Genomic DNA, 12,996 nt, shown 5'->3' on the forward strand with positions numbered 1-12,996 from the left:
CACATTCATACACCGATGACGGAGGAAACCATGCAAGGCACCAACCTACTCATCGGGAGCAATTAGGGGTTCAGCGTCTTGCTCAAGGACACTTCGACACTAACTCTGGGGGAGCCCGGGCTCGATAGGAATGGAAGGTTCCCAAGCGGCCGCTCCTGAGCCACTGCCACCCCTAAACTGTTAAACTCTCTTTGTATGTGTCTGTCTGTCTGTCTGTCTGTCTGTCTGTCTTCCAGGTTAGAGGGTGGGGCTGCTGTCAGCCCTTATGTCCACATTAAATATGATGGGACAGTCTTTGTTAAAAATGATGACGTGGTCGTCAGCAGCTGTAGAATGAACGTCTACAAGTTCCCCTTCGACACTCAGTCCTGCAACCTTACGTTTGCCTCTGTGATACTTCAGTGAGTGACTCAACTGTTTGCGTTTATTTATTTATTATTACATTTTTTATTACAGTGTTTTATTGTTCATACCCACAGCAGTTTGTGCAGTACTTTGAAAAAAGGGGGTATACGCTTTTTTTTCCTTTTCCGCAAACACACATAAATACATGCTTCCGCACAGAAACACATACAGTATATGCATACTGTTTGTGTTTAAATGAGTGCGTGCATGCATGTGTGTGTGAACGGGTGGGTGGTAAAATCATGTAACTTAATGTTCATTCTCATTCATTTTATTCGTCTGCCTGGAGTCTGGATTACCTCAGTGTTTTCTCCTGTTCCTTTACATCTCTCCTCCTAGATCACAATGAAGAGGAAGGCCATCCTCTACATCATCAACTTCCTGTTGCCCGTCTTGTTCTTCTTGTGTCTAGACATGGCGTCTTTCCTGATCTCGGATAGCGGTACAAAGCTGGGCTTTAAGATCACCATCCTGCTGGCCGTCACAGTTTTACAACTTCTCAACGATATCCTGCCCGCCACGTCCAACAGAATGCCAATCATAGGTGATGCTCTTGGGATTAGGGCTGGCCCTGAAGCTATTTCTAAGGAATCAAAGTTAAAAACAGTTTTTGTCTCCGAGCGAGAGTATGTTTTGCACCCTGCGTGTGTGTGTGTGCGTGTGCGTGCGTGCGTGCGTGCGTGCGTGCGTGCGTGCGTGCGTGCGTGCGTGCGTGCGTGCGTGCGTGCGTGTGTGTGTGTGTGTGTGTGTCATTCTGTCTGTGTACAGCTAATCTCCGGCACCGTTAGCTTGTTGGCAGCCAAACTGTGCAGAACCTCTGCCCCAAATTTTTCACATGGGCCTGTTATAGCGCCACCTGTTATAGCAACACAAATTCTTTGACAGTACTCCACAGATTTTGTCCACACATCCCACAAATCGGTACACAGTATCTCTATAGTCATTAAACCAAACAGGTCTTTCAAATGTTTCATATTCCATCCTTGATGGCTAAGATTGGCTTAGCCATTAGATTGCGGTGAATCTTTGCACACACATTCACACTACGTTGAGGAACAAATGACACCCTTTTAACATTGCCCTATTATAGCGCCACCAGGAGGCAGATCTTTGCAAAACATTTGTTTTAATGTTACTCCTACAAATTTGGTCCAAACATGCAAATCGGTACACATTATCCCCATAGTCAAGTAAGTGATCAACAAGGTTGCGTCCGATTTTTCATATTCCATCCTGCTTGGTGAATTCCGAACATTGCTGGCCCTCAATAACCTGCCTGACCTGGCGGAGACCTGTGCTCCGAGGAGCACTTTTTCTAGTTTAAGATGTATTTGTGAACACAGAAAAGTTACTCCTTTTTTAAAGATTCTTTTTCAGGAACCGTGCGCGTGCCGTGCACCAATGAATGCACCAATACACCCCTGAGGACCACCACTAGATACAGAAAAGAAATATACCACACATGTGTCCCTGGTGTGACTGTTGTTATGGCAGACCTCTGAACAGTGTTTGTGCCAAGTTTGGTGCAGACCAGAGCAACGGTGTGCCTCGCAAGTCCAGATGTTGTTTGTGACGTCCACCATCGGTCAAATCTCTACCCTGTAGGCAATTTTAATATAGGCTAGCATGTACTGTATTCTATCACTTGCAGTCAATGCAGTTCATTCATACAAAGTGAAGAGAGTGGTTAATTTTCTCAAGTGGACATTTTCTTAATTCATTTCCATACAGATACAGCAGATAAATGATACTTATAGTTTGGTTATATACGCATGCAGGTCAGGAACATTGTTCAGGTCAGTACATCAGTCCATAATTTAATTGTGGTCTGCAAATGACATCCAGGTGGAATAAAACAAACTCCCTTTCTCTCAGTGTGAAACTATTATTTCCAGTTAAAAAAGAAATCCTGGAGCAATTGCATGTGCAAATATTTTTCCACTGCAACAGTATATGTCGGCTTGCAAGTAAAGTTGCCATGGTATATTGTTTTCTGCTGGTGTCACACCAAATAGAACCACAAGGTTATTTTTTTGCTCCTTGTCAAAGACAAGCAGAAACACTTGGTATTGTATGCATATTGCTCAGCCTCTGATTGGACAACAGACCAAGGTGGAACAGCCACATACTGTAGATGTATGTCTTTTGATGAGGCTTTGATTACATTACATGACACATCACACCACACGATGTCCTGTGTTAGTGTGCTGTGCCCTGAGTCAAAGCAGTTTTCAGTTAGTTGAATTGAGTGCTCATCTGAAAAACTGATTTTGGTTGTAATGAAAATACTAATAACTGAGATATGTAGTGTTAAGCTTCAAAAACACATGAATTCACACTAAAACATCATTTTGGTGGAGTAGGCCTTTAATGCTTAAAATCCTGATTTCTTCTCTGAAAATAGCAACAAAGAAAAGCTCACAAGATTGGCTATTTTTGGTGGGCTGCGTGACACGATGTGCAGTGATGCTGATTTATGTCAAGGTAGAACCCAAACACCTACGATTGAGACCTTTATAAAAATAATCGTCTCAGGAAAATAAAAGAAGACATATCACACATTGTTTTCTGCTGTGTTGCTTTTCGATGTGTACACTGTAACATTTTATAGAGGTATCTACAGAGCACAAAGTATGTTTCTGAACGGCCAAAGTATTGCAAAACTGTCAACCATTTCCTGTCTGGCAGCCAAATCTCGCGATACCTCCGAGACAGCACGCTGCACGCTGGGATGGGATGCGCCATGACGCTCATGGGCATAGATCATAGACAAAGTTACGCCCATAGATTCTACAGACTGTAAATTCAGCCTATTCTTCAGCAATTTCAAAAGTGCCATCTTTCTATATCTGGAACACGGAAATGAATGCTATTGGTTGCGACCAGAGCGGGGATGGGGAATTAATGCTATTGGTTGTGTAGCTTTTCAATCAAATCATCACAAGGTAGCCACGCCCCTCCTACAGTATACCCAACTTTATCATTAATTTAAAAATAAATGGGACCATAACTTACCAAAACGCATATCATTGTGATTGAAAGAAGACTTTAAACTAGCGACTGGAAGCATATGTCCGCTGGAGAGTATTCTTTCTGACACCAGCCAGGGTGAAACGGCAAAACTACAGGCCATTCATATGAACTGTCACTTCCTATACAGCCTCAATTTACAACTCAGAAGCTGGCCCCTTGGCATAGATATAGGGAACGGGCGTAGGGTGGAGACTCGCCCAGAATGACGTAGTTCCGGCTATAGTGGCTATCACTATGGACGTCGCTATCCCTTTCCCTATATGGAAGGGGCGTAGTGAGTTAAGATTCGCCGTTAACTCTGCCCACTTTCGACGCCATTTCAGAGTCTGACGTCAGACTGTTTTTCTACGCTTCTTGTCTAGCAAGCAGCAAGTACCCGGTACAGTGGACCAGACCAAGCTCTAAGATGGTGAAGTTTGGTAGCAGATTCAGTTGGGGCAGCGACAAAGCTGAAGGTGTTACACTGCATTGTTACAGGGAAATCTGTGTACTTTCCACTGAAGAGGACAGCCATTATTGGCATCCAAGGTCCTCAATCACCTCTTTTGTCTGGTTAGGGGCTGTGAATGCATTGGCACAGGGGGAAAGGGCTATTTTCGGTTTTCAGCTTTCTCCTTTCTCATGGACACCTCAACACGTAACAGGGGCTCTATACCCATTCAGCTATTGCCCCCACACAAAATCAAAGGACAGGGTCTCATTTTACAAACTTATGGAAAGCTAACTTTTTGCAAACACCAAAGATCATGCTCCCCTCTACCCACCCGAGGTGGACCCTAGCACTGCTACGCTCCTCTACACCCCCTGGGGGACCATACGGAGGTACCAGGCCCTCAAGGTGACATTGACTCCTGAGGCATTTGACAATGTGGAGCAGCATCTCATAGTAGGCCTATTTCAGAAATTGAAATACACTAATAAAGGCAGTTCAACAGTGGAAACAAAAGCTATCGGGCAGTTAGCAAACATGATTTAAAAACTATGTTTTTGTGAATGCCACTGCGCTAAATATACCTTGGAAAATACATTTTGAATCACATTTACACTCCCATCATGTCCCATGTAACATAAAATACAGTCGGAGCACCGGGCTCACAGGCCCAACCATTTTTCAAACAGGCAGCAAATTTATTATTATGCCGATTTACAAACTTAAACTCAGTTTCATTTGATCCACTGTACTGTATCGTTTCCATTACAGGTCACTGTAAGGTATATTGGGGGGAAAATGTCAAAGTAAAATTAATTTAAAAAAGCATATCTGTACATTTGAGGGGTAGACTTTCTCCCCCAGCTGAAAAGGTGGGGGAGCCCGCATAAGGTTATGGATACCCCAAATTTCAGTGGCTGTCATGGGTTCCCACATTCATTGGTAAAGACATTTATTTTTCTAGCTATTTATTCCAAGATTTATGTAATATCCCCTGACTACTGTCATTTGTCCAACCATTGAGCCTGTTAGTTTCAGTAGTTGCAGTTTCACAACCTGACCTCTGGGGGAACACACTTTTGAACATTTTACTTCTTATTATATTTTAACCAGGTCTATAATGAACTATTTATACCAGGTTTAGATCATTTTACTCCCATATGAGCAGTGTGGCACAAACTTTAAGTGTCAAATGCAGCAAACTAATGGGCGTTGGGGTACTGCTACCCCAAATACAGGCATCAGACAGTGGTGTGTCCAGGTTTTTTCGAAGGGTATACGATAATTATTCCCTGCACCACATGCACGATACGCTAGTGCGTTTTCAATGGATGAAATGGTTAATAGACGGTATACGCTTTTCCCCCCAAAAATCTTCATTGTATACGGTGTATACAGCGTAACACGGTAGAACACACCACAGGCATCAGACATTAAAATATCCTCTCAAAAGGTGTTTTATTGGAAAGATTGACCCACAAAACTCAAGAATAGAGACCAAATATGTTGGATAACTCCACATAAACCCTCCAATATTTAACACCATTTGACCAAGACTGCACTGCTTTAAAACATCAAAACGTTGCCTTTGACCTTGGAAAATGTTAAACTGTTAAACTAAATCCATGAAGCACAACTTTTAATATATGATGTAGGAGGGTATTAGGACCAAAATTGGTCAGTAGTCAAGTCAAGTCAAGTCAAATGTATTTATATAGCACATTTAAAAACAATAGCAGCTGACCCAAAGTGCTTTCCAAACAAATAGCAAGAACAAATAGGACAACATTGATTGATTGATTGATTGATTGATTGAATACTTTATTTAGAAGTTTGCAGAGAAAAAGCACATGGAAGTACAGTTCTCAATACAAGGTCAACTAAATAGGATTGAAAAGCCCAGAAAAGCAGCATTGGCTTGTTTCAAATGGGTTCCTCATGTATTCAATTCATGGAGTATAACATGAGTATATATGAGTATATTATATGAGTATATATGAGTATAAGTATATAGCATGGTAGGTTGTTCAGTAGGACATCATGGTAGGTTGTTCAGTAGGACATCATGGTAGGTTGTTCAGTAGGACATCATGGTAGGTTGTTAAGACAGGAAGCAGGAAATCAAATGTCTCAGTTTACTTCTGAGGGGGAAAAAACTACATTATAAGAAACATTTAATTTTGTATTATTATTATCATTATTATCATTATTATCATTATTATCATTATCATTAATATTGTATTATTATTATCATTATTATTATTATTATTATTATTGTCAATATCATTATTATTATTAGAATATAATAGTAGTAATAGTGACCCTCATTTAAGTGGTGTAGACCAAATAATGGGTCTACGGCGAGATCGCCACCATTGTCGGCAGGGCGTGTAGGATTTGTCGACACCCTTTTGTTCCATCGTAGACATGCGGAGCAGCATTGTCTGACAATCTGACAGGCATCTAAACCTATATATTCGCTCCAAGAATGCATAGCTATAAAACTAATAAATAATACATGTGACAATGTGTCATATGAAATATGGATATTTCCAAGTGTACAAGCTTAATTGAGCAATTATAAATAATATAACATGTTTACAATGTTACAAGTTAGATGCTTAATCATTCAGCCATTTAAACAGTGCTTGACTGGCTCTGTGTTAAGATGAGCGCATATGCAAGAGGATGTTGAGGACCGCTGCTCTGGAATATTTGTATGACATGAGAGTGACGTCTCCCAACTTGGATAGCCTACAGTATGCTACGTCTTTCTGGAGTTATGTGGAAACTCGTTTAAGGATATAAACACGACGCTCGAATGCCAGCTGTGCCCGGCCAGCGCAAGTGATCTTCATGGCAGCGGGAGATCGGAGATAACCAAACCAGCCCACCACACACTAGCCTCCATTAATGTTTAGGCATTAATCAAAAAAACTAGAATACCCTCCCTTTTTGGAGGGTATACTATAATTATTCCCTCCCTCCCACGCGCAGGGCACGCGTATATAATTAATTAATGTAAAAAAATGTGTGGCCCGCACAGCATTGGCCAGGCTGGTTTTCTTTATTTTGTGTAGTGTCAGCAAATGAGAGCAGAGGCAGAGATTCTGTCTGGGCACAGGTGGGGGTCTGGAACAGTAATGTCTCTATCGGTGCAGACGGAGGCCGTTCTGGAAACATCAGACGGGGTAAGCGGCAGCTTACAAGGCGCTGCGGCGAAACTCTTAAAAAGATCGCTTTTAAGGAATGTCTTCTTTTTTGTCGGTGGTTGTGGTCCCTTCGATTCCAAGACTCAGGAATAGACTGAATCTAGACGAGCATTTCCTTGAGTTTTATGCTGTGCTATAACACGCAATTTGAATACTAATGAAGTACTCACTTCAGTGACCTGCCGTTCAATGAAGTGAATGGCAGGTCGTTGAGTTAATGTGTGAATTATTTTTTTCTTCCCCAGACAGCGTTCTTCTGACATATAGTGACACTTTATAGTTGACTAGACTTGCGCTGTTACGAATGCAGTCGTATTTATTTTTAATTTTCTTATTGGGCGTGTCTGTGAATCTACAAGATCTACAGATCAAGCTCGTAGCGAGGCACTCTGTGCTTGTATATCTGCTATTTTTTTAATTGCCAAAGAAATCTTAAAATGACACAGATGCATTCCTGGTCTTAGTATCATGGTCAAAACGTACTTTAACAGAAGCGCCAATTATTCTGGTTATAGTTGTAGGTGGTGGCGCACCACAGCCGTCCATCCTTTCTGCCGTCAGTGGTACAGCCAGAGTACTTCTTGCTTCCGAACCGGAAGGGGAAGACGCAGCGCTTTCCTTTGGACACATCTGCATCAACCAGTAAAAGGAGGGAAAAGTATTAGATAGCCAAGCCGATGGCAGATTTTTGCATCCAATGCTGTTAACAAAAATAATTGGCTATTTTTAAAAACTTTTGCCTATAATTACATGCCCAAAATAGGGATGCCAGGTTAAAAAAAATTAAAAATTAGGATCGGCTACATAATCGCTAATTGCGAATACCGAAGTCAAATAATGGCTGATACAAACCACTACATAGATCTAGCTCTATAAGGCACAGGCAAAATGTGGGCTGGTAGCAGAAAGGATGTTATAATGTTAAGCAAATTAGGCTGTACTAAAACAGAGATGTGCAGAGTGAACCAATACTATGAACAATATAACTAAAAGAAACACCTTATAAATTACGACCACAATTAAAATATGAGGTAAATAGTAAAAATGTAACATGAATCCTCTTCAGTAGAAACTACTGTAGGCCTACATCATAAGTGTCATGTGACATAACCACTGTTGCATGGACTGAACTCAGTGTATCTCTGTGTAGCTGTGTGTGAATCCACAGAGATGATTGGTGGGGTAGCTTCACATGCTGGAGAAGTTCCTCTTCTCAGCCGTATTCCGCTTCTTCATGTCTAAAAACAGTTGGGGCAAGACTGCGCCACATTTATCAACAGCTGACAAATCTCACGCAATAATTCACAGGGTACACCTATTTCTAAGCTGGTTTGTAAGTTCCATCGATATAATGAGGGCCAGTATGTTTTTTATTTATGTCATTTTCCTCTCCTTTTTTCTTTGGAACCCCCTGGTGGCCCATGTGACTCACTGCAGTAGAGCATGTTGACACGGGCGATGTCGTTGGTGTTCATTCTTTTGGCTCCCCCGACTGGCTTCTTGGAGTTTCTTTTACGAATAATGGTGGGCTTACCCCTCCGTTTGGAAAATGCATATCTGACACACACACACACACACACACACACACACACACACACACACACACACACACACACACACACACACACACACACACACACACACACAGGCACACGCACACGCACACGCACACGCACACACAACATACAACATTTTAGAACAGCATCCAGAATAGCTGACAAATAGCCAAAATATTGCAGATCTACAAAGCTCCGTTTGAGCATGCACACGTCCAACCCAGATTTGGCACAAACAAGGGGTTGAATTCGTTCTCCTGCTATGCCACAAAAATGTGGAATGCCCTACCAAAAGCTGTGAAGGAGTGTAAAACCCTACTCTCCTTCAAAACCGCTCTAAAAGAGTACCTTTACAGGTGGCTGCAATTCAAAACTATAGCCTGTGCATTTCAGCTATTTGAAAATAGAAGATCTACAAGTTCACACACACACACACACACACACACACACACACACACACACACACACACACACACACACACACACACGCACACACACACACACACACACTAACCTGCCGTAGTGCATAGCAGAGTTGAAGTCGTAGGGAGTACCTAAGTTGTTGGTATTCACCTTCTTGAAGTTGTTTTCCATTCCTGTAAGAGAAGCAGAGTCGACCAATCAGAAGACAGAGCACATACCACCAGACCAATCAGACAACAGAGCACATATCATCACATTATAAACGAACCAATCAGATGATCACATAATATACAAAGTAATAGATTTGTATCCACTTTAACGCTGACGTCCCCATCGTGGGCAAAACTTCAAAATGTTTAAAAGCATTTTCACTTTTTGTGGTTTTCATTTACAATTCACTATGTGTTTTTTTCTGGATGGCGAGGAGCACTGGTTTGGGTTCACTAACTGGACATACCGTTTTAGTCGCACCACAGCAATTATATGCAGTCGCATAAATTCTACCAATTATATTGTTTTGGTCGCACAAATTAACCCATTCAATCCGGGAAAGCATCTGTGCCATTTCATACTTTGGCTATTCAAAAATATTTTTGAAAATCGTGAAAAACTTATTCAAAATCTTTGAATAAATGCATCTTTTAAAGCAAACATTTTTTACTCAAATCTTTTCCTCTGGGGGTTCCCTGGAACAACATATTTTGAGATGAGGGGGTATAAATCAATTTTGGGGGTCCGTAACATGAAAAAGTTTGAGCACCACTGATTATAGATGATATTTTTAGAATCGGGTTGAATCTCAGGTGACCAAAACGGACAAAATTTTTAGCCCTGGTGACAGTGTTACCAGATGTATGATAATTATCGGATTTATATACGATAATTTTACCCACTTTACGATGTACGATCAGTAATTCAAAAAAGGCCCAAATATACGATAATTTCGCCATATCACAAAAAAGTTTGCGAATTTACTAGATTCCCTGGCTGCTGATTCAGGATCTGGTTTGGCTTTTCAAAATAAGTCATTAAATCAGTAAATCTGACCCTAGATCTGTACTTGGTGGCATTAAAAACACCGGTCTCGTCTTTCCAGTCCAGTTCAAGGCTTTTATTTGTGTCCAGGAAGTTGCCTGATTCCACACCATATGAAATGCGTTTTTGCCACGTAGGAGTCTCAAACAAGGTTGTTTCTTACAATAAATACGCTATGTTTTGGGTGAAATTACATATTTATACCTGTGATATCTTTTTTTGGCTGTGTACCATAGTTTTCTTTCAAATGACATCATTTTAAGCTTCCGGTACGATAATTTAAGATCTGGCAACACTGCCTGGTTACCTGATTTAATGTTCTTTTTGAGGATTCTGATGTATTTGTCTCTATCGGAGCGGTTCTGTTCGTGATGGAAGCCCAGAGCGTGGAGAGCCTCGTGTTGGATGGTTTTCTTATGGACACACCCCCCTCTCTGTAGAGAAATCTGCTGACGGCCTCGCTGACGCCCGATCATCGAAAAGCACCTAGTTTATAATGTTACAATGTTACATTATTACAATGTTACGATGCACGACCAGCACCTACAGTTTATAATGTTGCATTATTACAATGTTATGATGTATGCATTCATTAGACATTCTTATCCAGTGACAAACAATAAACAAGGTAAATGCATACATAGAATGCAGAGAGACAGTGTAGTGTCTCAGTAAACTATAGGATCACAGGTAAACTAAGAGCCTAGCCCCTTTCGGAACCCTGTATACCTTTTTTGTAGTTGGGATGCTGACGGTATATCCAGAGAGTGGTACCAGTGGGTGAATGAGAGAAGCCATTGACTTTCAAGGAACGCTGGATAGCATCATCACCCCAAATACAAAAAAGGTATAAAGGGTTCCGAAAGGGGCTAACCAATACCCTAGCATCAAACACATATTGATAGTAGATTGTTTAGACTGATCATCAGTCTAAACAATCTACTATCAATATGTGTGTGTGTGTGTGTGTGTATGTGTGTGTGTGTGTGTGTGTGTGTGTGTGTGTGTGTGTGTGTGTGTGTGTGTGTGTGTGTGCTTCCGTGCGTGTGTGTGTGTGTGTGTTTACTAACCCATTCCCAGGGTATATCTCCACATAGTGTCTCTGTTTTCTCCTCCTCACAAAACGGATGCATGTGGATTTTCTGAAGGTGGCCAGCGCGTTGAGGATGGTTTTACGCTCCTTACGGCCTGCAGAGGGAGACAAACTCAACCACTTAGTTCAGTCACTCTTTTTTGTCTCCGCCAGGCCGAAAGGCATGGCGAGAGAGTATGTTTTGCCCCCTGTCCGTCCGTCCGTGTGTGTGTGTGTCCGTCCTGTCTGTGTGTTAGCAGCTAATCTCCGGCACCGTTGGCCCGGTCGCTCCGAAACTTTGCACACACACTCCCTGGATGCCAATTCAGAACCTCTGCCCTGCATTTTTTCACATGGGCCTGTTATAGCGCCACCAGGAGGCTGATTTGTGCAAAACCCATTTTTTTTACATTACTCCTACAGATTTTATCCAAACGTCATGCAAATCGGTACACAGTATCTCTATAGTCATGTCATCAACACGAATCTGTCCGATTTCCCATATTCCATCCTCATTGCCTATATGGTTGGCTTCCAAAGTTTGCAGGATTGGTCCGTATTGAACAAAAAGCCTCAAACTATGCACGCAGCTTGCGATTTCCGTGAAATTTCACACGCACATTCCCACTAGGTCGAGGAAGAAATGCCACCCTTTTCACATTGGCCTGTTATAGCGCCACCAGCAGGTCTAATTTAGCAAAACACATTATTGGAAGAAAATGCCTCAAATCATAAATGCAGAGTCTGATTGCCGTGAAAGACCTAAGAATAAATGGCACCCTTTTCACATTGGCCTATTATAGCGCCGCCAGGAGGCCAGAATAACGTACCTGACCTGGCGGAGACCTGTGCTCCGAGGAGCGCTTTTTCTAGTTTATTATTATTTTTGTTTTTTGTTTTGATGGATTGAATACTTTATTAGTCAGAAATGTAAACAGCACAGCTACAGTAAAACATTTAGGCTAAAAAGATAACCCAACCCTAACACAAACAAAACCTGGGGACCTGTGGTCCTATGCATTCAATCTTGAATGAATGATGCCCGTAGGAAGTATTACATTTTTTGTTTTTTTTCACATGCGTTCCATACATTCCAAAGGGCTGGACCACACATGGACAAAAGACATCATCAACTTGTGATGTGCGTTGTCCCGCTTGAGTAAAAGATGAATTATTTCTATAATAAGCAAAGTATTTAAGGTGTTATAAATTTTAGTTATAGAGGGTAATTATAATGTATCAAGGCATATAAGTCTTACTAGCCAGGGATCCTTTTAATAATCTTGTTAATAAAGAATTCAATCAATCAATCAACCAACCAACCAACCAACCAACCAACCAACCAACCAACCAATCAGAACGTACTGAAATAATTAGAGATGGTCATAGGGATATAAACTTTGCCGTTTTTGTTTCTGGGCCACAGACATCCTTTCCGCGTGCACCGATCTGCGTTCCTCCCGGTTGGCATGGCGATGTCACCAAACATGAGGTAAGGGTCACCTCTGGCACGACCTACACACACGCACACACACACGCCAACACATATGATATACAAAATGATACATTTGTATTTTAGGATATGGATTTCATTGCTACGGCTGTTAGTTCTCCTCCAGACAGCCATGTTGTCTCCTCTAGGCTCACTCACTCAGGTTGGTGTTCGCTCTCTCAATAATATCACCCACATCCAGATCTTCACCTGGATTCATAGAAACACACAGACACAGTTATAAATATAATGATAGAAACACACAGACACAGTTATAAACATGATGATAGAAACACACAGACACAGTTATAAATATAATGTGAATTATTACGAACAGC

At 41.5% G+C, this 12,996-nt stretch overlaps 1 protein-coding gene across 1 annotated transcript in view; it reads right to left on the reverse strand.

Moving 5' to 3' along the window:
- Positions 1-5,668: 5,668 nt before the first annotated feature.
- Positions 5,669-12,996, reverse strand: part of LOC308103302 (high choriolytic enzyme 2-like) — a 7,510-nt gene continuing 182 nt past the window's right edge. Inside the window, exons 2-9 of the mRNA XM_080453228.1 lie at positions 12,818-12,868; positions 12,532-12,681; positions 11,165-11,282; positions 10,402-10,580; positions 9,151-9,232; positions 8,513-8,637; positions 7,564-7,710; positions 5,669-6,009 (exon numbers count right to left, since the gene is read on the reverse strand). Of these exons, the coding sequence (XP_080309354.1) occupies positions 7,565-7,710; positions 8,513-8,637; positions 9,151-9,232; positions 10,402-10,580; positions 11,165-11,282; positions 12,532-12,655 (774 nt within the window). The 5' untranslated portion in view covers positions 12,656-12,681; positions 12,818-12,868 and the 3' untranslated portion in view covers positions 5,669-6,009; position 7,564. The remainder of the gene's footprint in view (positions 6,010-7,563; positions 7,711-8,512; positions 8,638-9,150; positions 9,233-10,401; positions 10,581-11,164; positions 11,283-12,531; positions 12,682-12,817; positions 12,869-12,996) is intronic.

Source organism: Gymnoscopelus braueri, assembly GCF_963280865.1.
Source record: "Gymnoscopelus braueri genome assembly, chromosome: 16".
NCBI lineage: Eukaryota > Metazoa > Chordata > Actinopteri > Myctophiformes > Myctophidae > Gymnoscopelus > Gymnoscopelus braueri.